This window comes from Zea mays, chromosome 3, assembly GCF_902167145.1.
Source record: "Zea mays cultivar B73 chromosome 3, Zm-B73-REFERENCE-NAM-5.0, whole genome shotgun sequence".
NCBI lineage: Eukaryota > Viridiplantae > Streptophyta > Magnoliopsida > Poales > Poaceae > Zea > Zea mays.
The window spans coordinates 216,228,379-216,255,801 of record NC_050098.1 but is presented as its reverse complement, the minus strand read 5'-3'; the positions used below and the strand labels follow the sequence as shown (position 1 = coordinate 216,255,801).

Genomic DNA, 27,423 nt, shown 5'->3' with positions numbered 1-27,423 from the left:
GGACCTTCCTAAGAATTGGCACGTCCCTGATGTACTCTTCCTATCGACCTTACATCCAGCATAGTCGGAATCTAAGTATCCAACCAAGTCAAAGGTAGACCCCTTTGGATACCAGAGCCCGAAGCAAGGCGTAGAAACCAAATATCTAAGAATTCGCTTCACCGCCACTAAGTGACACTCCTTAGGATCGGATTGAAATCTAGCACACATGCATACGCTAAGCATAATATCCGGTCTACTAGCACATAAATAAAGTAAAGACCCTATCATTGACCGGTATGCTTTTTGATCAACGGACTTACCTCCTTTGATGAGGTCGGTGTGTCCGTCGGTCCCCATCGGAGTCTTTGCGGGCTTGGCGTCCTTCATCCCAAACCGCTTTAGCAGATCTTGCGTGTACTTCGTTTGGGAGATGAAGGTGCCATCTTTGAGTTGCTTCACTTGGAACCCAAGGAAGTAGTTCAACTCGCCCATCATCGACATCTCGAATTTCTGCGTCATCACCCTGCTAAACTCTTCACAAGACTTTTGGTTAGTAGAACCAAATATTATGTCATCGACATAAATTTGGCACACAAACAAATCACCATCACATGTCTTAGTAAAAAGAGTTGGATCGGCTTTCCCAACCTTGAAAGCATTAACAATTAGAAAGTCTCTAAGGCATTCATACCACGCTCTTGGGGCTTGCTTAAGTCCATAGAGCGCCTTAGAGAGCTTACACACGTGGTCGGGGTACCGTTCATCCTCGAAGCCAGGGGGTTGCTCCACGTACACCTCCTCCTTGATTGGCCCGTTGAGGAAAGCGCTCTTCACATCCATTTGGAACAACCTGAAAGAACGGTGAGCGGCATATGCTAGCAAGATACGAATTGATTCTAGCCTAGCCACAGGAGCAAACGTCTCCTCAAAGTCCAAACATGCGACTTGGGCATATCCTTTTGCCACAAGTCGAGCCTTGTTCCTCGTCACCACCCCGTGCTCGTCCTGTTTGTTGCGGAATACCCACTTGGTTCCCACAACGTTTTGCTTGGGACGAGGCACCAGTGTCCAAACTTCATTGCGCTTGAAGTTGTTGAGTTCCTCCTGCATGGCTAACACCCAGTCCAGATCTAGCAAGGCCTCTTCTACCCTGAAAGGCTCAATAGAGGAGACAAAAGAGTAATGCTCACAAAAATTTACTAATCGAGATCGAGTAGTTACTCCCTTGCTAATATCACCCAGAATTTGGTCGACGGGATGATCCCTTTGAATCATCGCTCGAACTTGGGTTGGAGGTGCCGGTTGTACTTCTTCCTCCATCACATGATCATCTTGTGCTCCCCCTTGATCACACTCCTCTTGATGAACCTGTTCATCGTTTTGAGTTGGGGAATGCACCATTGTTGAGGAAGAAGGTTGATCTTGCTCCAATTGTTCCTGTGGTCGCACATCACCAATCGCCATGGTGCGCATAGCGACCGTTGGAACGTCTTCTTCATCTACATCATCAAGATCAACAACTTGCTCTCTTGGAGAGCCATTAGTCTCATCAAATACAACGTCGCTAGAGACTTCAACCAAACCCGATGATTTGTTGAAGACTCTATACGCCTTTGTATTTGAGTCATAACCTAACAAAAACCCTTCTACAGCTTTGGGAGCAAACTTAGAATTTCTACCCTTCTTTACTAGAATATAGCACTTGCTCCCAAATACACGAAAGTAAGATACATTGGGTTTGTTACCGGTTAGTAGCTCATACGAAGTCTTCTTGAGGAGGCGATGAAGGTAGACCCTGTTGATGGCGTGGCAAGCCGTGTTCACGGCTTCCGATCAGAAACACTCGGGGGTCTTGAATTCTCCAAGCATCGTCCTCGCCATATCGATTAGCGTCCTGTTCTTCCTCTCTACCACACCATTTTGCTGTGGTGTGTAGGGAGCGGAGAACTCGTGCTTGATCCCTTCCTTCTCAAGGAACTCCTCCACTTGAAGGTTCTTGAACTCGGACCCGTTGTCGCTCCTTATCTTCTTCACCTTGAGCTCAAACTCATTTTGAGCTCTCCTAAGGAAGCGCTTGAGGGTCCCTTGGGTTTCAGACTTATCCTGCAAAAAGAACACCCAAGTGAAGCGGGAAAAGTCATCGACAATAACTAGACCATACTTACTTCCCCCTATGCTCAGATAGGCGACGGGTCCGAAGAGGTCCATATGCAGCAGCTCCAGGGGTCTTGAAGTGGTCATCACATTCTTGCTGTGATGCGCTCCTCCCACCTGTTTACCTGCTTGACAAGCTGCACAAGGTCTATCTTTTTCGAATTGTACGTTAGTCAAACCTATCACGTGTTCTCCCTTTAGAAGCTTGTGAAGGTTCTTCATCCCCACATGTGCTAAGCGGCGATGCCACAGCCAGCCCATGCTAGTCTTAGCAATTAAGCATGCATCTAGACCGGCCTCTTCTTTTGCAAAATCAACTAAGTAAAGCTTGCCGTCTAATACACCCTTAAAAGCTAGTGAACCATCACTTCTTCTAAAGACAGACACATCTACATTTGTAAATAGACAGTTATATCCCATATTGCACAATTGACTAACAGATAACAAATTATATCCAAGAGACTCTACTAAAAACACATTAGAGATAGAGTGCTCATTAGAAATTGCAATTTTACCTAACCCTTTTACCTTGCCTTGATTCCCATCACCGAATATAATTGAATCTTGGGAATCCTTATTCTTGACGTAGGAGGTGAACATCTTCTCCCCCGTCATATGGTTTGTGCATCCGCTGTCGATAATCCAGCTTGAACCCCCGGATGCATAAACCTGCAAGGCAAATTTAGGCTTGGGACTTAGGTACCCAACTCTTGTTGGGTCCTACAAGGTTAGTCACAATTTCCTTAGGGATCCAAATGCAAGTTTTATCACCCTTGCATTTTTCCCCTAACTTCCTAGCAATCACCTTTCTATCCTTTCTACAAATTGCAAAGGAAGCATTCAAAGCATGATATATTGTAGAAGGCTCATTAACTTCCCTAGGAACATTAACAACATTTCTCCTAGGCATATTATGAACAACATTTCTCCTACCAACATTCCTATCATGCTCATAGAAAGAACTAGAAGCAACCATGTCATGATAAACATATGAATCAAAAACATTATAACTTCTATTTGCATTTCTAGTATGTCTCCTATCATGATACATAAAAGCATGGTTCTTTTTAGCACTACCAGCCATAGGGGCCTTCCCTTTCTCCTTGGCGGAAATGGGAGCCTTATGGCTTGTTAAGTTCTTGGCTTCCCTCTTGAAGCCAAGTCCATCCTTAATTGAGGGATGTCTACCAATCGTATAGGCATCCCTTGCAAATTTTAATTTATCAAATTCGCTTTTGCTAGTCTTAAGTTGGGCATTAAGACTAGCCACTTCATCATTCAATTTAGAAATTGAAACTAGGTGTTCACTACAAGCATCAACATTAAAATCTTTACACCTAGTGCAAACCATAACATGTTCTACACAAGAGTTAGATTTACTAGCCACTTCTAGTTTAGCATTTAAATCATTATTAACACCTTTTAAAGTAGCAATGGTTTCATGACAAGAAGATAATTCACTGGAAAGCACTTCATTTCTTTTAACTTCTAAAGCATAAGATTTTTGTGCCTCTACAAATTTGTCATGCTCTTCATATAAAAGATCCTCTTGTTTTTCTAAGAGTCTATCCTTTTCATTCAAGGCATCAATCAATTCATTAATCTTTTCTACTTTAGTTCTATCCAATCCCTTGAACAAACTAGAGTAATCTATTTCTTCATCACTGGACTCATCATCACTAGAAGAATCATAAGTGACATTGTTTTGATTGCATACCTTCTTCTCCCTTGCCATAAGGCATGTATGCCGCTCGTTGGGGAAGAGGGATGACTTGTTGAAGGCGGTGGCGGCGAGTCCTTCATTGTCGGAGTCGGAGGAGGAGCAATCCGAATCCCACTCCTTTCCGATATGTGCCTCGCCCTTGGCCTTCTTGTAATGCTTCTTCTTCTCCCTTTTGTTCCCCTTTTCCTGGTCACTTTCATTATCGGGACAGTTAGCAATGAAATGACCAATCTTACCACATTTGAAGCACGAGCGCTTCTCCTTTGTCTTGGTCTTGCTTGGCTGTCCCTTGCGACCTTTAAGCGCCGTCTTGAAGCGCTTAATGATGAGGGCCATCTCCTCATTATTTAGCCCGGCCGCCTCAACTTGCGCCACCTTGCTCGGTAGCGCCTCCTTGCTCCTCGTTGCCTTGAGAGCAATGGGTTGAGGCTCATGAATAGGACCGTTCAACGCGTCGTCCACATATCTTGCCTCCTTGATCATCATTCGCCCGCTTACGAACTTCCCCAGAACTTCTTCGGGCGACATCTTGGTGTACCTAGGATTTTCACGAATATTGTTCACCAAATGAGGATCAAGAACGGTAAAGGACCTTTGCATTAGGCGGACGACGTCGTGATCCGTCCATCGCGTGCTTCCGTAGCTCCTTATTTTGTTGATAAGGGTCTTGAGCCGGTTGTATGTTTGAGTTGGCTCCTCGCCCCTTATCATTGCGAACCGTCCAAGCTCGCCCTCCACCAACTCCATCTTGGTGAGTAAGGTGACATCGTTCCCCTCATGAGAGATCTTGAGGGTGTCCCAGATCTGCTTGGCATTGTCCAAGCCGCTCACCTTATGGTACTCGTCCCTGCACAAAGAGGCTAGCAATACAGTAGTAGCTTGTGCATTTTTATGAATCTGTTCATTAATAAACATGGGACTATCCGTACTATCAAAGTGCATTCCACTTTCTACAATCTCCCATATGCTAGGATGGAGAGAGAACAAGTGACTACGCATTTTGTGACTCCAAAATCCGTAGTCCTCTCCATCAAAATGAGGAGGTTTACCAAGTGGAATAGATAATAAATGAGCATTAGTACTTTGAGGAATACGAGAGTAATCAAAAGAAAAGTTCGAATTGACCGGTTTCTTTCTCTCGTATTCGTTGTGGTCGTCGTCCTTTTGGGAAGAAGTAGACTCATCGCTGTCGTAGTAGACGATCTCCTTGATGCGTCTTGTCTTCTTCTTCTTCCCATCTTTGCGTCTGTGGCCCGAGCCCGAGTCGTTGGACTTGTCATCCCTTGGCTCGTTGACGAAGGACTCCTTCTCCTTGTCGTTGATCACGATTCCCTTCCCTTTAGGATCCATCTCTTCGGGCGGTTAGTCCCTTTGTGAAGAGAACGGCTCCGATACCAATTGAGAGCACCTAGAGGGGGGGTGAATAGGTGATCCTGTGAAACTTAAACTTATAGCCACAAAAACTTGTTAAGTGTTAGCGCAATAATCGCCAAGTGGCTAGAGAGAAGGTCTTGCACAATACGATAATCACAAAGAATTCAACACAGAGAAGACACAGTGATTTATCCCATGGTTCGGCCAAGTACAAAACTTGCCTACTCCACGTTGTGGCGTCCCAACGGACGAGAGTTGCACTCAACTCCTCTCAAGTGATCCAATGATCAACTTGAATACCACAGTGTTATGCTTTTCTTTTCTTATCCCGTTCGCGAGGAATCTCCACAACTTGGAGCCTCTCGCCCTTACACTTTTGATGTTCACAAAGAATCACGGAGTAAGGAAGGGAAGCAACACACACAAATCCACAGCAAAATGCACACACACACGGCCAAGAATCGAGCTCAAAAGACTATCTCAAAGTTCTCACTAGAACGGAGCTCGAATCACTGAGAATGACAAACGAATGCGCAAAGACTGAGTGTGGATGATCAAGAATGCTCTAAGGTTGCTTGGTTTTCTCCTCCATGCGCCTAGGGGTCCCTTTTATAGCCCCAAGGCAGCTAGGAGCCGTTGAGAGCAAACCTGGAAGGCCAATCTTGCCTTCTGTCGTCGGGTGCACCGGACAGTCCGGTGCACACCGGACACTGTCCGGTGCCCGATTCCTTTCCATAAATGGCGCAGTTGACCGTTGGTGGCCAGAGAGCCGTTGGCGCACCGGACATGTCCGGTGCACACCGGACAGTCCGGTGCCCCCTTCTAGCCGTTGGCTCGGCCACGTGTCCCGCGCAGATCGCGCGGCCGACCGTTGGCCCGGCCGACCGTTGGCTCACCGGACAGTCCGGTGTACACCGGACAGTCCGGTGAATTTTAGCCGTACGCCGTCGGCGAATTCCCGAGAGCGACCACTTCGCGCCGAGTCAGCCTGGCGCACCGGACACTGTCCGGTGCACCACCGGACAGTCCGGTGCCCCAGACCGAAACAGCCTTTTGGCTGTACATAGCCAACTCTTCTCTTTTCTTCTTCTTTCTGTTTCTCATACTTAGACAAGTATATTAGTACACAAAACCAATGTAGTAAGACTTAGAAACATACCTTCGCTCTTGATTTGCACTTTGTCCATTCATGGGCATAGATTTACATTTAAGCACTTGTGTTGGCACTCAATCACCAAAATACTTAGAAATGGCCCAAGGGCACATTTCCCTTTCAGCTGGTTGATAGTAGTTCTATGGATGTGGAAGCTAGAAAGGTGAAAACATTGCTACAATATATGATGACATACGTGAAAATAAAATCTGACTTGATATCTTTGTTTTGTAGAAACTGGAATTTCATATGGAAGGTGTAAACTTAGCAAGACCAGATAAGGCAAAGCCTAAGGGAAGAACAATCAAAAGTAGTGAGCAACAAGTTTTAAAATTGGGTGTGAAAGGAGCTAAGAAGATGAGCAGGAAATGCCAGAAATGTGGCATAACTGATGGTCACAACAGCCGTACGTGTTTAACTGTCGAGGATAATAGGGTTCGATTGGCTAACCTATCTGGACGTAAGCGAGGACGGCCTCCTGGTTCAAGGAACAAAATCATAGCTGCAGCCTCGCAATGGAATGAGACATCAACGTCGAAAAAACGAACGGTGGATGTCGGAGATGATGATTCATCTGGTAGAGAGTAGAAGACCATAAGATACAAATATTTCCTGGTGTAATTGTGATTCCTGTGTTCATTTGACAAAATCCAGAAAGTATCATAAATATACTTGCAAACTGGCATAAACGTATGTGTAATTTGTCATAAGCTTTAACAGGTATGCAGCAAACTGACTGTACATAGACTTAGCATACATGTATGTGAAAAAATGCATAACTCTGCGTTGTGTAATGCATAAGATGGTTAGCCTGTGAACCATGACTGTACAAAAAATGACCCTGTTTGTAGTATATAACTCTGATAATGTATATAATAATGTATTGGCATATAATGATGACTATTGTATCATAAGTGTATGGACAAACATGCATAAGACCCGCAATAATTATATCGTAAACTTCGGACAAAAAACATGCATACTTCGAGGTTATTGACATAACAATATTGTACAGGAACCTGGCAGAATCAAATGCTAAGAAACACACATTACTATCAAACACAGTTTGGTACAATATTCCAGTTTAGAGGTTAGCTGATCCCCAAAGTTGACATTGACATAAACTAAGAAACGTCTACGGACTTTGCCCATAATATACACACATGACTGATCTGAAGTTTAGGGAACCATTGTATACAAAATTTATTACATGACCAAACTAAACTACATCCTTTAGACCTTGAATCTTTAGATGTCTTGGAGCAGCGATAATGCTTTGTTCTTCGGGTGGAATGTGATATAATGCAGCGCAAGAGACCGTATCTCACTGGTGTTGCCCTGCAATACAAAAACACTGAGTTAGTTATACCTCTGTTCCATATGTTGCCTTGTGCCAACTATAGAATTAACTGGTAAATTTGTATGTATTGCTTCTATGTCTGACTGCAAAGATCCTTCGTCGCATTGATAAAATAGAATGTAACCCATGACATAAAACCCACAGTCATTGGATCCAGCTGCCATGTTAGGACAATTTGGGCACAAGTCAATTGTGAAGTTACCAAACTTGGGAAAGCATGTCCTGGGCCGTACATGTTGTATTGCTTTGTTTAATCTGCTCATAATAACCTTAGCCCATGGTAACTTTCTGCCACCTGAGCCCAAATGTGCAAAATGATAGTCCTTCCATGTAGTTCCACCAAGTGTTGGTCCATATGGGTTGGAATCTAAAATATGAATGCACTTCTTGACCTTGTTGACAACATACAATGTCCAATGCCCCCTGCTTACCATGGGGACCATGATCTGACCGTGTAAAAAAAGCATAAAATAAACAGTGTAAGTTACAAAAGCATAACAATGTGATATGTTCCATTTAAAAGAAATTATGTTTGGATTATGAAATACGATTGTTACCGCTTTGCATTGGTCCAATTCATCTGTCTCAGGCAATGAATTGTCTAGAAGTGTGTGGAGTACAGATTCATCAAAAGGTTGAGGGTTGCGACTGTGTCGTTCCTGTTCCTCAAAGTTGAGTAGTGACTGCAATAAACGATATAAATGGAGTGAGTGTACTTGGGTTCATCTAATTTGTATATGAAAATGGTGTATGTAAGTTACGATAGTTTACCCCAACATTAACATCAAGAATCAAACTGTTCGAACTCATGGAAGTCTGCTGATTTTTTGCATCATCAATAACACATTGGATGAAACACTGCATGAATACATTGTCGAGACACTTCCCATCGGCAAAAGATTCATATATGTCAGAACATGTCGCTGAATATTCACCATAATCTATTATGGTCCTGGGGAATTTTTTATTTCAATTAGAGAGGTCGCGTAAAACTACCAGCATATAAACAGATTTAGATTTAGTATGAACTTCATATCTGCCGGTGTCAGATTGCAGACCACACAAATATTCGCGTAGAGCTAACACAGTTTGCATCTCCGAATCAAGAGAAGCCTGGCCAACCTGTGGAGTGTTTGTAGCTGGATCGGTTTCAACATAAACCTAAAAATATATATGAAAATATACATAAAACTCTGTGAACAATTTTGACAACTATAAAGAAAATGAAAATTACTGAGCTGACATAAAGTGGAATATACGTATGTGGAATGAAGTGTCATAAACTGGCATAAAATTAATGAGCTGACATTACTGATACAGATCAAGAGACAGAAATATTCTTGCAAACTGCATAAATGTATGTGTAATTTATCATAGGGAGCTAACAGTTATGTAAAAACTGCATGCACATCTACTTAGCATACATGTATGTGTAAATATGCATAACACTGATTTGTATGATGCATAACCTATTTAGACTGCATAAAATTAATGAGCTGACATTACTGATACAGATCAAGAGACAGAAATATTCTTGCAAACTGCATAAATGTATGTGTAATTTATCATAGGCATCTAACAGTTATGTAAAAACTGCATGCACATCTACTTAGCAAACATGTATGTGTAAATATGCATAACACTGATTTGTATGATGCATAACCTATTTAAACTGTGAAGCATGACTATACAAAATCTGTGAACAGATGAAAACTACAAAGAAAATGTAAATTACTGAGCTGACATGTTCAGATGGAGTCTGATCAAAGCATGGACTACTGTCAGGCAAGTCTGTTTCTGCCGCTTGTTGTACGCCGCCAGTAGACTAACGATGATGGTATAAATGGATTACAAATTTAGTAAACTGCTAATGAGAATATAGAAAAACCACGAGGGGGTTTACTCATACCTTGATTTGCGGAGTCGCATCAAATATCGGCGCGTCAGGATCCATGTGTGGTGTTGCTTTAGGAGTGACGTTTGTATTGGTCAGCATGTTCTTGCCACCGTCACCATGTTTACCCTGAAAAAATTGTAATGGTTATATGCTATTTACATAAAACGATGAATACAACCCTATAATGAAAAAATACAATTAATAAGAAAAACATTACCACTAAGGTTGTAGGTGTTTTGTTCTGTTTCGTTATATTTGTATGAACCAGTGGATCAATATCAGCTTCATCGGGGCAACTTTCTAATAGTACACGAATATGCTGTTGCCTTAACAGTAATTCATGTACCTGTGTGTCTGTAAACTGCGTATCCTGCTGAGAAACTGGAGTAGACATATCGGGTACAGTTGGGGGGGGGGGCGGACACGTACATCCTTCTGTACGTGTCATGCAAACAAAAAAAACATTGTTTAAAATAATGGCATCAAAACGATATCGATAAATGATTGCATAACTTTTTTATATTGACGTAAAGACATTAAACTAACTAACCAGCTGTCTGGGGAAGAATATCATCTGATTTTGATGTGGTTTTCTGCACATCATAAGCATCTTCGTTGTCACCCGCCTCAGCACGGAGGACCTCATCAATTAACTCGCCAAAAACATCAGATAGATTGTATTGTTTCTCAACAATCTGCTGAAGAGTCTGTTTAATAACTGAACACACTTTACCAACCTCCGCATCAAAATGTGACAGCTTCTCTATGAAACCCAGGCGGTGGCGGGATGGAAGCTGATTCAGCTTGCTTGATATCAAATCCCTGATGAGCGGGAGTTCGATGTGAATTGAGTGCTGTCCAGATGGGTCAGGACGAGGTACATCAAAAGTGTTGGTCCTGGTCTTATGCTGTTGTAAATTGAAAATTATTAAGTAAATGTATAGCATGGTCATGAATATTATGTTGAAATTCTATGACAAACAAATATATAAATAGAATCATGCCTTGAATTGTGCTTCAACGGGTGGTACAGCTATGTAGCAGGTCTCCGAGGAGCTTCGGAACTAAAAAAAGGCATGAAAGATGGAGTAAAACTTATACAAACATATGAAATTGATAAATGAGATTCATATGTTTAATGGAAAATGCAAAAAAACATCACAAATATGCTTACAAACGGGCATAAAGGTATGTGAACGTTATCATATGCATGTAAAAAATGATTGACACAAAAAAAAATACTGAGCAATGTCCAAATGCTTCTTCTCCTTTGCGTATCTTGCCCTTGTCAGCTCTTGTCAGGGCTTGAATAATATTCCTATCAAAGTATTTGATTCGTGGTGTTCCACGTTTGTTCTGGGGTGCCGCTGAGTCATGCAGATGATCCAAATAATACAGCTGCAAAAAGCATAACATGAATCATTATAAGACATAACAAAAGCATAATCTACGTGTATATGGATTTTGCATACAAGATTATGGGTACATATAATAGACAAAAAAGGATATGCTTACAAGAATAACGATGGAACATCCATAGATTGTTGTAGAAACGTTCGTAACGCTCCTAGTATGCCACTTCTTGGCAGCTTGGCATAAATCATTGAAAATAAGCTGGCACCAGTCCATCTGGTGGAAACGATCCATCTCCTCGGTTAAAAGAACCTCATGGTTTGTTATTCCCCAGCTGGCAGTAGGGAACAACAACCTATTGAACAATATCAAGAAAAAGCATCTGATGCTTAAATCATCGTCAGAACCTTTCCTCAAACGATCTTGAAGAGCTGTAACCCCAAAATCTTCTTTCGATAGACCAAGTTCAGCTCTTAAATTGTTGGCAGCAACAGCTTCATCGATGCCCAATGCAGTTCCTCCCCCAGCATTCGGTAACCCCAAAATTAGGTGCACCATATCCTTTGTAATTTTCAGCTCCTTTCCAGGGCCAGCTCGAATTGTCATGTCATTATGGTCGAGCTTTTCCATCAGCCAAGCTAAGTGTGATCTGCTGCCGAGTGCGTCCAGTCTCATATCAAGAATACTAGAAAATCACCTACGTGCAATTGCTTGTTGCTGTCTGTCATTTAATATCTGTATGCTTACTAACACATCTTGGGGGTTGCATCTGACGTTAAGCCTCTGCTGAAAAAAATATATAAAATAAATATTGTAAACATTTACATCTGCATAATCGCAACACAATGTTTAACTCAGACATCAAGACAACATGATTTCACGCATAAAATGATATATTGCCATAGACATAAATCTCTAACCTGTCGGGGGGCACTGCTTTCCTCCGCTTAGTGACTACCTTCTTCAAAACTTTCCCAGGACTGTCGTCCAAGTTACGCTTCTTGGATAATGGCATAAAGTCATCATCCTCATCAGCAGCATGCCTTGTTTCGGGTCTAACAGTCCCCGCCGGAGCACGGGGTATGTCAACGCTGAAGCACTCCTGAGTAGACTGGATTATGATCCGTTTTGGATTGGAAGGAGGTCGGTCTACGTTCTTCATGTCTGATGTTCCTGCCAAATGAAACAACACATATACATAAAATACGTAAAGGATCAAAAAAAAGATAAGCGCAAGTCAATTCAGTTCAGTTCATGACCATGCATTCCATTAGATCCCAACATATCGTGCAACATCACTACCAAATTGTAAATTGCATAATTCTATCAATAAAGCAGCATAACACAATATTGTAAATTGCATAAACTAGTGAGACTAACTTGATCAAAAAACATCTGCTCATATGCGACATCCAATTAATGTATAACCTGGTTATTTCGTGTGAGCTGGCCCAAATTGAACAGCAATATGTTTTATGGCATAATGTATTGATGTATGTATCATACTTCTGTCAACAAATCAGCATAAACAAAGTATTGTAAACTGCATAAACGTGTGATACATTGCATAGTATACATTTGTGTCTCCATTTAACTATAAATTTATAATGAATTGGTATTTGATAAATCAAGCAATTGGCAAAATAATAATGTGAACTCTATTTACGTTTCAGATTGTAAGAGTTAAAGGTTGTTCGCTTACCGGAATGTGGATGGGCTTGGAGGGCGGCTGAATTCGAGACACCTCTGCAGGGGACAACCCAATGCGACGCGGGGCTGTGTCAAATGCGTTGGGGACTCGACGTTGGGGACGGAGCTCGCGACGGGGTAGGGGACTCGGCGTTCGGCCGCCGCGGTGGAGAAGATCGAGGTCTCGGTCTCTGCCGAGTAGAAGAACGTAGGGGCGGCACAACCGCCTCCGCGATTCCGGGTCCCTTGCCGGAGACGAAGAACAAGGCCACGACGTGTATGCGGCGGAGAAGGCGAGTGCGGGTTTCTGCGGTGGTGAAGGAGAATGCGACGGCGGGGGAACTGCGGGGGAGAATCTTAATGCTCACGACGGCGATTAGTCTAGGGTTCGCCGGGCGCGGAGGAGAATCAGCATACGGCGGCGGATTTGGCTAGGGTTCGGCGGCAGCGATAGTTACGGGAGAGATGAGCTGAGAAAATGAAAGCTCGATTCCTTGATTCGTGGGCCCGGTTGACGTAAGCTGCCCAGATTGCGGGGACACGATCTTTTCGTGGGCCCGGATGCCGCGAGACGTGCGCACACCAAAAGAGTGTAAACGGTAACAAAATTGAGCATAACTCGTATTTATAATTGACGTAACTATGTATTACAGTCAACTAGTAAGGCGTGCGCGCCGGTCAGAGCACCTGGTCGGTTTCTGGTCGGGGCTTCCATTAGTTAGAGAGAGCTCAGTGCTCTAAATACTATATATATATAGGGTAGGTATAACGGGAGCCCTGGGCTTCCAATAGTTAAAGGAAGCCCAGGCCGACTACTCCTACAAACTGGTTCAACCCAAGCGCCCAACCAGCCTATCGGATGCGCCAGCTGCCCCACGTCTGTTAGCGCAAAAAAAGGAATGCATGCACGAGTCAAACATGATCCAATGCATGCGCGTAAATTTAGGAAAAAAATGTGTGGCGGTTTATATTTTTAAATGCTTTATTTCCTCCATAAATTTAGTATCGCTGCAACAGCCATGCAGCTAGACACGTAAGGACCATTTTATGATATATACTGAGACTAAATATGCTACACTGTGTAGATAATTATGCAATTCGGTATACTGCGTAAAAATCTGTTACCAGCTGCATGCGCACGAATTTATGATGAAAATAATGTGCAATGAAAGGAAATGAATTGCATGCATAGAAAAAAAATCGTATTTAATGGTTAATTTGCTTCATAAATATAGTATCCCTCCAACAACCATGTAGCTAAAACATTAGAACTAGTTTATGATTTGTACTTATACTAATTATACTACACGGTGTAGGTATTTATGCAATTCGGTACACTGCGTAAAAAAATCTAGCATGTTGTTCACTGGTGGACGCATCTCCAGGTTGGAGCGTAAAAACCATAAGTTTTAAGCATAAAATCTCTCAATTATAAGCGTAAATACCTGGCCAATGTGAGAGGTTGATAGCTCTGGTAGGTTGTTATTACGATCCTATTTTTATGGCAGATTCGAAAAATATGGCAGCCGCATGAATGCAGTTTATATTTTTATACAGATCCTAAAATTATGGCAAAATGCATGCATGAGTCAAACACGTTCCCTTGCATGCGCGTAAATTTAGGAAAGATATGTGTGACGGTTTTAATTTTAAATGCTTTATTTCCTCCATAAATTTAGGATCGCTGCAATAGACATGCAACTAAAACTCGTAATGACCATTTTATGCTATATACTGATACTAAATATGCTACAATGTGTAGATAATTATGCAATTCGGTATACTGCGTAAAAATCTGCTACAAGCTGCATGTACATGAATTTATGATGGAAAGAATATGCAATGAAAGGAAATGAATTGCATGCATAGAAACAAAAAATCGCATTTAATGTTTTATTTCCTTCATAAATATAGGATTCCTCCAAAAGCCATGCAGCTAAACGCATTAGAACTAGTTTATGATGTATACTGAAACAAATTATACTACACGGTGTAGGTATTTATGCAATTCCTTACACTGCGTAAAAAATCTGGCATGTTGTTCACTGGTGGACGCATCTCCGGGTGGAGCGTAAAAACCTTAAGTTTTGAGCATAAAATCCCTCAATTATAAGCGTAAATACCGAGTCAATTAGAGGTTGATAGCTTTAGTAGGTTGTTATTACGATCCTATTTTTATGACAGATCCGAAAAATATGGCAGCCGCATGCATGCGATTTCTATTTTTATACAGATCTAAAAATTATGGTAAAATCGTGGGAGTTTCCATTGCATGCGCGCAAATTACGAACAACATAAATCAAGGAATTGCCTTTCCAATGTGCATGCAGTAAACTGATATACGAACTCTGTGTTAAAGCATAAAATCATACAGTTTTTAGCGTAAATAATACATGTGGTAGGCATAAAACACAATAAACGAAAAGGAAAATGCGCCGGATCGGAGGATGTCACGCGCGATCATCGCTGCGCGCATCTCGCCCCTTCCGTGACGTCGCTCGCTCGAACATCGCGCCTCATGCGTCACCGTCGCTACTCGCACGTTGACGGGCGTCGCTTGCTCGCCGGCCTTGGAAGTGCCGCCTCCTCGGGGCTTCGGGGACGCCGCCGCTTGCCCGCACAAGGGCCTCGCTGCGGATCGAGAAACCTCCGCCACCGCGCGTCGAGGTAATGGAGTTGCGGTCACCGGCCTGGGATCCGCCGCTGCTGCACAAGGGCGCTGCCGCCGCTCGCCCTCTGGATCGGGGGCCGCCACCGCTGGCCTGGGAACCGCCGCCACCGCATGTCGAGGTCGGGGAGCCACGGCCACCGCCGCGCGCGCTATCGGGCAACCGCCGTCGCTAATGAATCGAGATGGGGCGTGAAAAACTGAACCCTAGCACTCCGGGTCCTGTTTCTTTGTCGAGTGCCAAACACTCGGCGAAGGACGACGCTCGGCAAACGGCCGTCAGCAGACGTCTATAGCTAACGGTCGTTATCTTTGCCGAGCTGCCGATGTACTGTTTGCCGAGCTCTCCGTGCCGAGTGTCACACTCGGCAAACACTTTGTCGAGTGTTTTTTAGGCTTTGCAGAGTGCTTCAGTCACTCGGCAAAGCTCTCGATTCCGGTAGTGAGTATACTCGATTCGTCACAAAATAACATTTAAAAAAACAAACTTTTCAAAATGTAACTAAGTTTATCAAAAAATATATTAACCAACAATGTATAATAAATATCATTAAATTGGTTGCAGAATGTAATTTTATAATAAAGTTATTTAGAGATATAAATATTATTACTTTTCTGTGTACTTAGTGAAATTTTAAAATAGTTTGACTCCTCAATAACTAATATGTTCATTTATTTTAAAATATATATTTCTAATATGATACTTATCATCATGGACTATACCGTGTATGTAGAGTACCGAAAAGAAGAGAAAGCGGTGGTGTAGACGAGCGGTGTGTTGAACCTGGGCACGACCAAAAACCAGTTTACAAGTAGTTTAAAGAGATTCCGACTGCAATGTGCATAATATCTTACATTCTCGTCTACCTATTTATTGATTAATAAACATAAAGGTGAAAATATTGTAGGCTCAAGAATCTAACAATCATTATGATCTCCTATTTCACATTGTCGGCGTTTCGAGACCGGGGGGTCCCTGGGTCGACGAGTGAGAATGTCGCCGCATGCCCTAGCCCAGATGGGTCGGCGCGAGGCCGAGCGCGAAGGGGGGAAAGAAGGCGTGAGAGAGGTGGAAATCCCGCGGCCTTCGTGTTCGTCCCGCGCCCAGGTCGGGTGCGCTTGCAGTAGGGGGTTACAAGCGTTCCACGCGGGAGGGAGCGAGCGGCCTCACGCGAGCGCCAGTCCCGTCCTCTTCCCCGCGCGGGCCAACCCTCTGTAAGAGGGCCCTAGTCCTTCCTTTTATAGGCGTAAGGAGAGGATCCAGGTGTACAATGGGGGTGTAGCAGAGTGCTATCGTGTCTAGCGGAGGAGAGCTAGCGCCCTAAGTACATGCCATCGTGGCAGCCGGAGAGGTTTTGGCACCCGGTTCATGTGGTGTCGTGGCCGTCGGAGGAGCGATGGAGCCTAGAGGAAGGACAGTTGTCGGGGCTGTCGAGTCCTTGCTGACGTCCTCTTGCTTCCGTAAGGGGGCTGGGAGCCGCCATCGTCATAGAGTGTGCGGGGCGCCATCATTACTTTGTCTGGCGGAGCGAGCTAGATGGGACGCCGGTCTTGTTTCCCGTAGCCTGAGTCAGCTTGGGGTAGGGTAATGATGGCACCTCCTGTTGATGTGGCCGGTCCGCGCCCTAGGTTGGGCGGTGTGGAGGCTCCTCCGAGGTCGAGGTCGAGTCTGTCTTCTGAGGTCGAGGTCGAGTCCGAGCCCCTGGGTCGGGTGAGGCGGAGACCGTCGGCTGAGGCCAGGGCTGAGTCCGAGCCCTGGGGTCGGGCGAGGCGGAGTTCGTCGTCTTTAGGGGCTGAGCCCGAGTCCGAGCCCTGGGTCGGGCGGAGCGGAGTTCGCCGTCTTCAGGGGCTGAGCCCGAGTCCGAGCCCTAGGTCGGGCGGAGCGGAGTTTGCCGTCTTCTGGGGCTTAGCCCAAGTCCGAGCCCTGGGTCGGGCGGAGCGGAGTTCGCCGTCTTCAGGGGCTGAGCCCGAGTCCGAGCCCTAGGTTGGGTAGAGCGGAGTTCGCCATCTTCCGGGGCTTAGCCCGAGTCCGAGCCCTGGGTCGGGCGGAGCGGAGTTCGCCGTCTTCAGGGGCTGAGCCCGAGTCCAAGCCCTGGGTCGGGCGGAGCGGAGTTCACCGTCTTCAGGGGCTTAGCCCGAGTCCGAGCCCTGGGTCGGGCGAAGCGGAGTTTCCTATGGTGCCTAAGGCCGGGCCTGACTGCCTGTCAGCCTCACTCTGTCGAGCGGCACAACAGTCGGAGCGGCGCAGGCGACGCTGTCCTTCTATCAGGCCAGTCAGTGGAGCGGCGAAGTGACTGCGGTCACTTCGGCTCTATCGACTGGAGAACGCGCGTCAGGATAAAGGTGTCATGCCGCCTTTGCATTAAATGCCCCTGCGATTTGGTCGGTTGGCGTGGCGATCTGGCCAGGGTTGCTTCTTGGCGAAGACTGGGCCTCGGGCGAGCCGGAAGTATGTTCATCGCTGGAGGGGAGCCTCGGGCGAGATGGAGATCCTCCGGGGTCGGCTGCCCTTGGCCGAGGCTAGGCTCGGGCGAGGCGTGATCGAGTCCCTCGAATGGACCGATCCCTGACTTAATCGCACCCATCAGGCCTTTGCAGCTTTGTGCTGATGGGGGTTACCAGCTGAGAATTATGAGTCTTGAGGGTACCCCTAATTATGGTCCCCGACAGTAGCCCCCGAGCCTCGAAGGGAATGTTAACACTCGCTTGGAGGCTTTTGTCGCACTTTTTTGCAAGGGGACCAGCCTTTCTCGGTTGCGTTTTGTTCTGGTGGGTGCGCGCGAGCGCACCCGCCGGGTGTAGCCCTCGAGGCCTCGGAGGAGTGGTTTGACTCCTCCGAGGTCTTAATGCCTTGCGTAATGCTTCAGCTGGTCTGGTCGTTCCCTCATGCGAGCTGGCCGTAGCCCGGGTGCACGGTCGGGTCCCAAGTTCTCGGGCTGGTACGTTGACGCTGTCAACGGTTTGGCCGGAGCCGGGTTTGCGAGAGCAGCCCCCAAGCCTCTGCACAGGGCAAGAGGACGGTCAGGGACAGACTCGACTTTTTACATACGCCCCTGCGTCGCCTTTTCGCAAGGAGGAGGGGGGAGAGCGCCATGTTGCCCTCGGAGGGCGCCGAACATGGTGTCTCCGGTGAGCTGCTGGCGGGTAATCCGAGCGGACGTCCGTGCCCCATTTGTTAGGCGTCGGCTAGAGGCCCAGAGGCGCGCCCAAAAGTACCTGCGGGTGATCTGCCGGACCCGGTCCCCTGTCGACGGGGTCCGAGGGCTCGATGCCTCCCTCTGATGGGATTCCGTTACAAGATCGTTCCCGCTGGTCTCGGAAATGTCCTAGGGTACCTCGGGAGCGTAGCCCGAGCCTCGGTTATGTATCGAACGTACCCAGGGTCATCCCTCGCTCTATGTCTGAGGCGACTGTGAACCCTTCGAGGGCCAGCCTTCGAACCCCTGATCAGTAGTGGGCGCGGAGCCCGAGTGGCCTGAGGCAGCCGTTGAACCCTTCCGAGGGGCCGACCTTCGAACCTCTTACCAGTAGTGGGTGTGGAGCCCACGCGCTCTGAGGCGGCTGTTGAACCCCTCCGAGGGGCCAGCCTTCGAACCTCTGATCAGTAGGGAGGCTCGGAGCCTGTTTCCTTCACGGAGAAGGGTCCTTTTCAGGGTATCCCCCTTTCCCAGTCCCTGTTGTAAGAGAGAGAAAAAGGAAGAGGAAAAGGACACGAAATCAAATGACGTGGCGTACCTTTTTTGACACGGTCATTATGGCGAAGGCGAAGCGTCGCTCGCTTCCCCTGCCAGAGGCGCCGCCTGCCGCGGAGTTAATGCAACGGGGCGAGTGGTTCGCGGGGCGGCCGTTGCGCGTGCGCGAGCCGTTCGAGGAACGGAACACGGGCGCGCCGTCTTCACGCCGTGAGAGAGGGCTCTCTCATTGCCCCAGGATGGGACGTAAGCTTGGCTGACGACGTGACCGCTGCTCCCGCCTGCCACCGCCATTACTGCCGGCCCATTTTTGGTCGCATTGACCGTCGCGTCTGGCTAGCCCTGCTGGGTCGTACGCAGGGTTGCCTCGAGTCGCGGTACTGGTTCCGCAGTCGAGGAGGCGTGGCAGTGGTGCGAGTGGCGGTGCAGTTGCTTGCACGTAGCAACCGGTGCGCCGGCTGCATGACGCGTGGGCGTGTTGGAAGTCGGAGAAGTGCGCCCACTTGGCGCGGTTGCATGCCGCCTGCATGGCTGCCCGCCCTTTCACCCGCTGGTCTGGGCGAAAGTGGAGGGACGCTTGTAACCGCTGGACGGTTGCATGCACCGCGCGCGGCGGTTTGGCTTCTTCTGCTCTGGGCCAACTTGCATGACGCGTGGGACCCAGCCCCCGCGTCGTAGGGGGAGGACCTTGGAGCGTGTTGGAGAAGACTAAGCCCACGACGGCTGGGGACGCAAGTAGGGAGAGTTGTCTTTAAAAGGAGGGTGACCTCCTTGAAAGGCGACCATGTCTTCGCGCTCCCTTATGCATCGTGTCTTTCCACCTTCCGAGCCCCCGGATGGGAGACACCCGCAGTCCTTCCGCCTTGTCGTTGGGGGAACGCAACTCCGTGGGAGTTGGTACCTTTCAGCCATCGTTCGGCTTCAAGGATTTTCATCATGCAGCCCGGCTGCACCCCTCCACCGGCGGTCACCCAAGACGGTGACCTCCAGTTCGATGGCGGGGAAAGCAAGCTGGGCTGCGGCCTCTGCCCCTCCCTCAGCCTCAAGGATTTTCATCACCGGTGCTGGGGAGGGGAGTGTGCCGAGTTGGGGTCGGCCCCTGCGTGGGTGGTGGCCCGCTCCTTCCCTCAGCGATCGGGGGGAAGGGCGCTCGCCGTTCGTGGCGCTGGCAGCTGCCGCGTGCCTGGCTCTCGGACCCGAGTGGCTTCGGAGCCGCTCCCGGCGCCGCCTTCCGCCACGGCAGCTGGAAGAGGTTCTTCCGCCGATGAGATAGCCGGGGCCGTCCACGGACCAACCTCCAACTCTACGGCCTTCTGCCCGTCCTTGCCTCACGAGTTTGGGCACGGGCGAGGGCCTCATGGCAGCAGCATCCGCCCTGAGGTCATTGCTGCTGTTGTTCGGCCCCCCAGAGCAGAAGTCGTCGTCGTCGCCGCTGCTGGAGCGGGCGACGGCGAGCCGTTCGTCGGTCTTCCGTTGCTCCGCAGGCCCCCCAATCGAGTGGGGTTGTTCGTACCTGCGAAGGTGGAACTGGGGTTCCGTTTGTATTGGCACCTTGAATGCCAGTGTTTTTGTTCATTGTGGCTGTCAAGGCCTGAACATGTATGTATTTTTGGCACGGAGCCGTGTTTTTTCCTCATTTTCGAGCACTAAGACTCGCCTGTTAGTTGTCTGAACCGCTTCACCAAGCATGAGTCGCCCCGTACAAAGGTGACGAGTGAGGTATCCGTATCCCGGAGGCATAGGAGTCCCTCGCCTCGGTCGGCCTTGCTGTCCGAGGCTTCTCTTGCTTAGTTAAAGGAACCCCTCGGCCGCTCTTCGATGAGCCGAAGCCAGGGGTAGCGGTGTCAGCACGGACAGAGGCAGAGTTGGCTCGAAAAGAAGACTTGGTCGAGCGGAGCCTGGCCGGGTCGTCCGTTAGCGGGACCGACGCCGGAGTTGATCTGCCGAGGCCTCGGGCCGGGCTGATGTCTTTGGGGGACAGCTGGCCGAGGCCTCGGGGTGATCGGCCGAGTAACCTGCTCGAGCCGGATTCTTGGAGGAGACCCTGGCGGCGATGGCCCGGGCGTGATGATGAAGTCGTCCTTCAGAGTGGAGATCCTCGGACCGCGTCGCCGTCCGAGGCTAGGCCGGACCTCGCCGAAGGTGTAGTTGACGCCGAGGGTGCTGCTGCTCCCTTCAACCGTCAAGATCCGAGCCTGCAGGATCGGATTATCTTGTAGCGTGTGTTTTCTGCGGCCGCCGAGGCCCAAACACATCCTCGCCGTGTTGTAAAGCTGCGCTTCTTTTCCTCTTGTTTCGAGTATCTGGACTTTTTTGTCGGTAACAGAATTGTCTGTGCGAGCGAGAGTTGCTTTTCACGGAAGATGATGAGTGAGGTATCCGTATCCCGGAGGCGTAGGAATCCCTCGGCTCGGTCGGCCTTGCCGCTTACGCGCGCTCTTACTCGTCCATAGGGTTCTGTCACCGACGCAGTCGAGAAGGCCCGAAAAATCGTTTCGGCAGAGGAGCTTTCGAGCGTGAAGACTTGTTCGGTCCGCGGAATCACCTATCCGAGCGCGAGTTACTTATCGCAGAAGGTGATGAGTGAGGTATCCGTATCCCGGAGGCGTAGGAGTCCCTCGGCTTGGTCAGCCTTGGCTGCTTACGTGTACTCCGTCATTTTCAGGATCCACTTTCGAAGTAGTCGAAAAGCACGAAAGACATTCTGGCAGAAAAGATCTTTTTCCGAGGAAAATTTTGGCGCAGAGGGGGTTCCCCTTTTAGCCCCCGAGGGAGGGTCGGGCTTTGCCGAGGCAAGGCTGACCCTTCCTTGATGACTAAACTTTGCGTGGGAACAAGGCATGCGAAAAACTTGAAATCATCTTAAGGGTAGAAGCGACGTAGCTGTTGGATGTTCCAAGCGTTGTTGTAGACCTCGCCTTGACTGTTGGCCAGCTTGTATGTTCCGGGCTTCAGAACCTTGGCGACGACGAACGGCCCTTCCCAGGGAGGCGTGAGCTTGTGCCGCCCTCGGGCGTCTTGTCGCAGCCGAATCACCAGGTCGCCCACCTGGAGGTCTTGGGACCGAACCCCTCGGGCGTGGTAGCGTCGCAGGGACTGCTGGTACCGCGCCGAGTGTAGTAAGGCCATGTCCCGAGCCTCTTCCAGCTGGTCCAGTGAGTCTTCTTGATTAGCTTGATTGCTTTGGTCGGCGTAGGCCTCGTCCTCGGGGAACCGTATTCTAAGTCTGTGGGCAAGATGGCCTCAGCCCCATAGACTAGAAAGAACGGTGTGAAGCCCGTGGACCGGCTCGGCGTCGTCCTCAGACTCCAGACCACCGAGGGGAGTTCTTTCATCCACCGCTTGCCGAACTTGTTGAGGTCGTTGTAGATCCGAAGCTTGAGTCCTTGTAGAATCATGTCGTTGGCACGCTCTACGTGCCCATTCGTCATGGGGTGAGCCACGGCGGCCCAGTCTACCGGGATGTGGTGATCCTCGCAGAAGTCCAGGAACTTTCTGCCGGTGAACTGGGTGCCGTTGTCGGTGATGATGGAGTTCGGGACCCCAAAGCGATATATGATGTTGGTGAAGAACGCCACCGCCTGTTCGAACCTGATGCCGTTTAGGGGTCGGACCTCGATCCACTTGGAGAATTTGTCGATGGCGACCAACAGGTGCGTGTAGCCCCCGGGTGCCTTCTGCAAGGGGCCGACTAGGTCCAGACCCCACACAACAAACGACCAGGTGATGGGTATGGTCTGCGGGGCCTGAGCAGGCAGGTGGGTCTGCCTTGCGTAGAACTGACACCCTTTGCAGGTGCGGACAATTCTAGTGGCGTCGGCCACTGCCATCGGCCAGTAGAAACCTTGTCGGAAGGCGTTTCCAACAAGGGCTCGAGGTGCTGCATTATGGCCACAAGCCCCCGAGTGTATCTCTTGTAGGAGCTCCAAGCCTTTGGCGATGGAAATGCATCGCTGGAGGATGCCTGAGGGGCTGCGGTGGTAGAGCTCCTTCCCATCTCCCAGCAAGACGAACGACTTGGCGCGCCGCGCCAACCGCCGAGCTTCGGCCTAGTCGAGGGGTAGCTCTCCTCGGTGGAGATATTGCAGGTACGGGGTCTGCCAGTTTCGATTAGGCATGACCCTGCTCCGCTCCTCCTCGATGCGCAGTGCTTCACCCTCGGAGGCCGAGGGTACCTTGGGCCGAGCCGAGGGTACCTTGGGCCGAGCCGAGGGTGCCTCGGGCCGAGCCGAGGGTGCCTCGGGCTGGGCCGAGGCCTTCTCGGGCTCGGGCGTGTCGTCGGTCTTGACGGAGGGTTGATGCAAGTCTCGGGAGAAGACGTCCGGGGGAACCGTTGTTCGCCCCGAGGCTATTTTAGCCAGCTCGTCCGCAGTCTCGTTGTAGCGTCGGGCGACGTGGTTGAGCTCGAGCCCATAGAACTTGTCTTCCAGGCGCCGAACCTCATCGCAGTAGGCTTCCATCTTCGGGTCGCGGCAGTGGGAGTTCTTCATGACTTGGTCGATGACGAGCTGCGAGTCACTGCGAGTGTCGAGGCGTCGGACCCCCAGCTCGACGGCGACGCGCAACCCGTTGACCAGAGCCTCGTACTCAGCCACATTGTTGGACGCCGGGAAGTGGAGGCGTAGCACGTAGCGTAGGTGCTTCCCGAGGGGCGAGATGAAGAGCAGGCCTGCGCCTGCTCCTGTCTAAATCAGCGACCCATCGAAGAACATGGTCCAGAGTTCCGGTTGGATCGGAGCTGTTGGGAGCTGGGTGTCGACCCATTCAGCCACAAAGTCCACCAAGACCTAGGACTTGATGGCCTTCCGAGGGGCGAACGAGATCGTCTCGCCCATGGTTTCCACCGCCAACTTTGCAATTCTACCCGAGGCCTCTCGGCACTGGATGATCTCCCCCAGGGGGAAGGATGACACCACAGTTACCGGATGAGACTCGAAGTAGTGTCGCAACTTCCGCCGCGTTAGGATCACCACGTACAGCAGCTTCTAAATTTGTGGGTAGCGGATCTTGGTCTCGGATAGTACCTCGCTGATGAAGTAGACTGGCCTTTGGACGGGCAATGCATGCCCCTCTTCTCGTCTCTCAACTACGATCGCGGCGCTAACCACCTGAGTGGTCGCGGCGACGTAGATTAAGAGGGCTTCTCCGGCAGCGGGGGCACCAAGATGGGCGCATTTGTGAGGAGCGCCTTCAGGTTCCCGAGGGCTTCCTCGGCCTTAGGGGTCCAAGTGAAGCACTCGGCCTTCCTTAAGAGGCGGTACAGAGGCAGACCTCTTTCGCCGAGGCGCAAGATGAAACGGCTCAGGGCCGCAAGACATCCCGTGACTCTCTGTACGCCTTTCAAGTCCTTGATGGGCCCCATGCTGGTGATGGCCACGATCTTCTCCGGGTTGGCCTCGATGCCCCGCTCGGAGATGATGAACCCCAAGAGCATGCCTCGGGGAACCCCGAAGACACACTTTTCGGGATTGAGCTTCACGCCTTTCGCCTTGAGACATCGGAATGTCACTTCAAGGTCGGAAAGGAGGTCGGAGGCTTTCCTTGTCTTGACTACGATGTCATCGACGTAGGCCTCGACCGTTCGGCCAATGTGTTCGCCGAACACATGGTTCATGCACCATTGGTACGTTGCACCCGCATTCCTCAAACCGAACGGCATGGTATCATAGCTGTACATGCCGAAGGGTGTGATGAAAGAGGTCGCGAGCTGGTCGGACTCTTTCATCCTGATCTGGTGATACCCTGAGTAGGCATCAAGGAAAGACAAGGTTTCGCACCCAGCAGTGGAATCCACGATCTGATCGATGCGAGGCAGAGGGTAGGGAACTTTCGGACATGCTTTGTTTAGACCAGTGTAGTCTACACACATCCGCCATTTCCCTCCTTTCTTTCTCACAAGCACAGGGTTGGCAAGCCATTCGGGATGGAATACCTCTTTGATGAACCCTGCCGCCATTAGCTTGTGGATCTCCTCGCCTAAGGCTCTGCGCTTTTCTTCGTCGAATCGGCGCAGAGGCTGCTTCACGGGTCGGGCTCCAGCTCGGATATCCAGCGAGTGCTCAGCGACATGCCTCGGTATGCCGGGCATGTTTGAGGGACTCCACGCGAAAACGTCGGCGTTCGCGCGGAGAAAGTCGACGAGCACTGCTTCCTATTTGGGATCGAGCTCAGAGCCGATCCGGATTTGCTTGGAGGCGTCGTTGCTGGGGTCGAGAGGGACAGATTTAACCGTCTCCGCTGGCTCGAAGTTGCCGGTGTGGCGCTTCACGTCTGGCGCCTCCATAGAGAGGCTCTCCAGGTCGGCGATGAGGGCCTCAGATTCGGCGAGGGCCTCGGCGTACTCCACGCACTCCACGTCGTATTCGTACGCGTGTCGGTACATGGGGCTGACAGTGATGACCCCGTTGGCGCCCGGCATCTTGAGCTTGAGGTAGGTGTAGTTGGGGACGGCCATGAACTTAGCGTAGCACGGCCTCCCCAGTACTGCGTGGTAGGTTCCTTAGAACCCGACCACCTCGAACGTGAGGGTCTCCCTTCAGAAGTTGGAGGGCGTCCCAAAGCAGACGGGTAGATCGAGTTGTCCGAGGGGCTGGACGCGTTTCCCGGGGATTATCCCGTGGAAAGGCGCAGCGCCTGCCCGGACCGAGGATAGATCGACCCGCAGGAGCCCGAGGGTCTCGGCGTAGATGATGTTGAGGCTGCTGCCTCCGTCCATGAGGACCTTGGGGAGCCTGACGTCGCCGATGACGGGGTCGACAACGAGCGGGTATTTCCCCGGGCTCGGCACACGGTCGGGGTGGTCGTCTTGGTCGAAGGTGATGGGCTTGTCGGACCAGTCTAGGCAGACTGGCGCCGCCACCTTTACCGAACAGACCTCCCGACGCTCTTGCTTGCGGTGCCGAGCCGAGGCGTTCGCCACTTGCCCACCGTAGATCATGAAGCAGTCGCGGACCTTGGGGAAATCTCCTGCCTGGTGATCTTCCTTCTTATCGTCGTCGCGAGCCCTGCCACCCTCCGTGGGTGGCCCGGCCTTGTGAAAGTGGCGCCGAAGAATGGCGCACTCCTCAAGGGTGTGTTTGACGGGCCCCTGATGATAGGGGCACGGTTCCTTGAGCATCTTGTCGAAGAGGTTGGCACCTCCGGGAGGTTTCTGAGGGTTCTTGTACTCGGCGGCGGCGACAAGGTCCGCGTTGGCGGCGTCGCGTTTCGCTTGCGACTTCTTCTTGCCTTTCTTCTTAGCGCCGCGCTGAGTTGACGCCTCGGGGACATCTTCCGGTGGGCGGCTCTGGGGCTGCTAGTCCTTCCGGAAGATGGCCTCAACCGCCTCCTGGCCAGAGGCGAACTTGGTGGCGATGTCCATCAGCTCGCTCGCCCTGGTAGGGGTCTTGCGACCCAGCTTGCTCACCAGGTCGCGGCAGGTGGTGCCAGCGAGGAACGCGCCGATGGCATCTGAATCGGTGATGTTGGGCAGCTCGGTGCGCTGCTTCGAGAATCGTCGGATGTAGTTTCGGAGAGACTCTCCCGGCTGCTGTCGGCAGCTTCGGAGATCCCAGGAGTTTCCAGGGCGCACGTACGTGCCCTGGAAATTTCTGGCGAAGGCTTGGACCAAGTCGTCCCAGTTGGAGATCTGCCCTGGAGGCAGGTGTTCCAGCCAGGCGCGAGCGGTGTCGGAAAGGAACAGGGGGAGGTTGCGGATGATGAGGTTGTCATCGTCTGTTCCACCCAGTTGGCAGGCTAGCCGGTAGTCCGCGAGCCACAGTTCCGGTCTCGTCTCCCCCGAGTACTTTGTGATAGTAGTTGGGGTTCGGAACCGAGTCGGGAACAGCGCCCGTCGTATGGCACGGCTGAAAGCCTGCGGACCGGGTGGTTCGGGCGAGGGACTCCGATCCTCCCCACTGTCGTAGCGTCCCCCACGCCTGGGGTGGTAGCCTCGACGCACCCTCTCGTCGAGGTGGGCCCGACGGTTGTGGTGATGGTGCTCGTTGCCGAGGCGACCCGGGGTCGCAGGCGCTGTGTTGCGCGTGCACCTGGTGTGGACCGAGGCTTCCCACATGAATCGGGAAGTCGTGGCGCGATGTTCCGAGGGGTACCCCTGCCTTCGGGAGGTGGAGCTTTCGGCCCGTCGGACCGCGGCATCCTTCAGGAGATTCTTGAGCTCTCCCTGAATTCGCCGCCCCTCGGTGGTTGATGGCTCCGGCATCGCGCGGAGAAGCATTGCCGCTGCAGCCAGGTTCTGGCCGACTTCACTGGAAGTCGGTGGTGGCCTTACCCTGACATCGTCGGCGATGCGGTGCTGGATACCATGGGGTAGATGACGCACTTCTCCGGCCGGAGGTTGGCCCGCCCATTCCTGCCCGATGTCCCGATGGATGGGCTCA

The 27,423-nt window shown here is 50.2% G+C and overlaps 1 protein-coding gene across 1 annotated transcript; it reads right to left on the bottom strand.

The window, feature by feature from the left end:
• Nucleotides 1-7,634: 7,634 nt before the first annotated feature.
• Nucleotides 7,635-10,037, bottom strand: LOC103651383 (uncharacterized). The gene is made up of 7 exons (XM_020551050.1): nt 9,990-10,037; nt 9,656-9,769; nt 8,783-8,907; nt 8,518-8,698; nt 8,304-8,429; nt 7,980-8,192; nt 7,635-7,724 (listed from the first exon to the last, which is right to left on the bottom strand). The coding sequence occupies exons 1-7, from the start codon at nt 10,035-10,037 to the stop codon at nt 7,635-7,637; spliced, it is 897 nt and encodes a 298-aa protein (XP_020406639.1).
• Between the last annotated feature and the right edge of the window lie 17,386 nt (nt 10,038-27,423).

Excerpts from the sequence above, each read along its gene's own strand:
- LOC103651383 (XM_020551050.1), bottom strand. The coding sequence starts at position 10,037 with ATGTCTACTCCAGTTTCTCAGCAGGATACGCAGTTTACAGACACACAG. Across the intron at positions 9,770-9,989 it reads CGCAGTTTACAGACACACAG|GGTAAACATGGTGACGGTGG; the intron begins GTACATGAATTA and ends CAATTTTTTCAG. Across the intron at positions 7,725-7,979 it reads TAAACAAAGCAATACAACAT|GGCAACACCAGTGAGATACG; the intron begins GTACGGCCCAGG and ends TTTGTATTGCAG.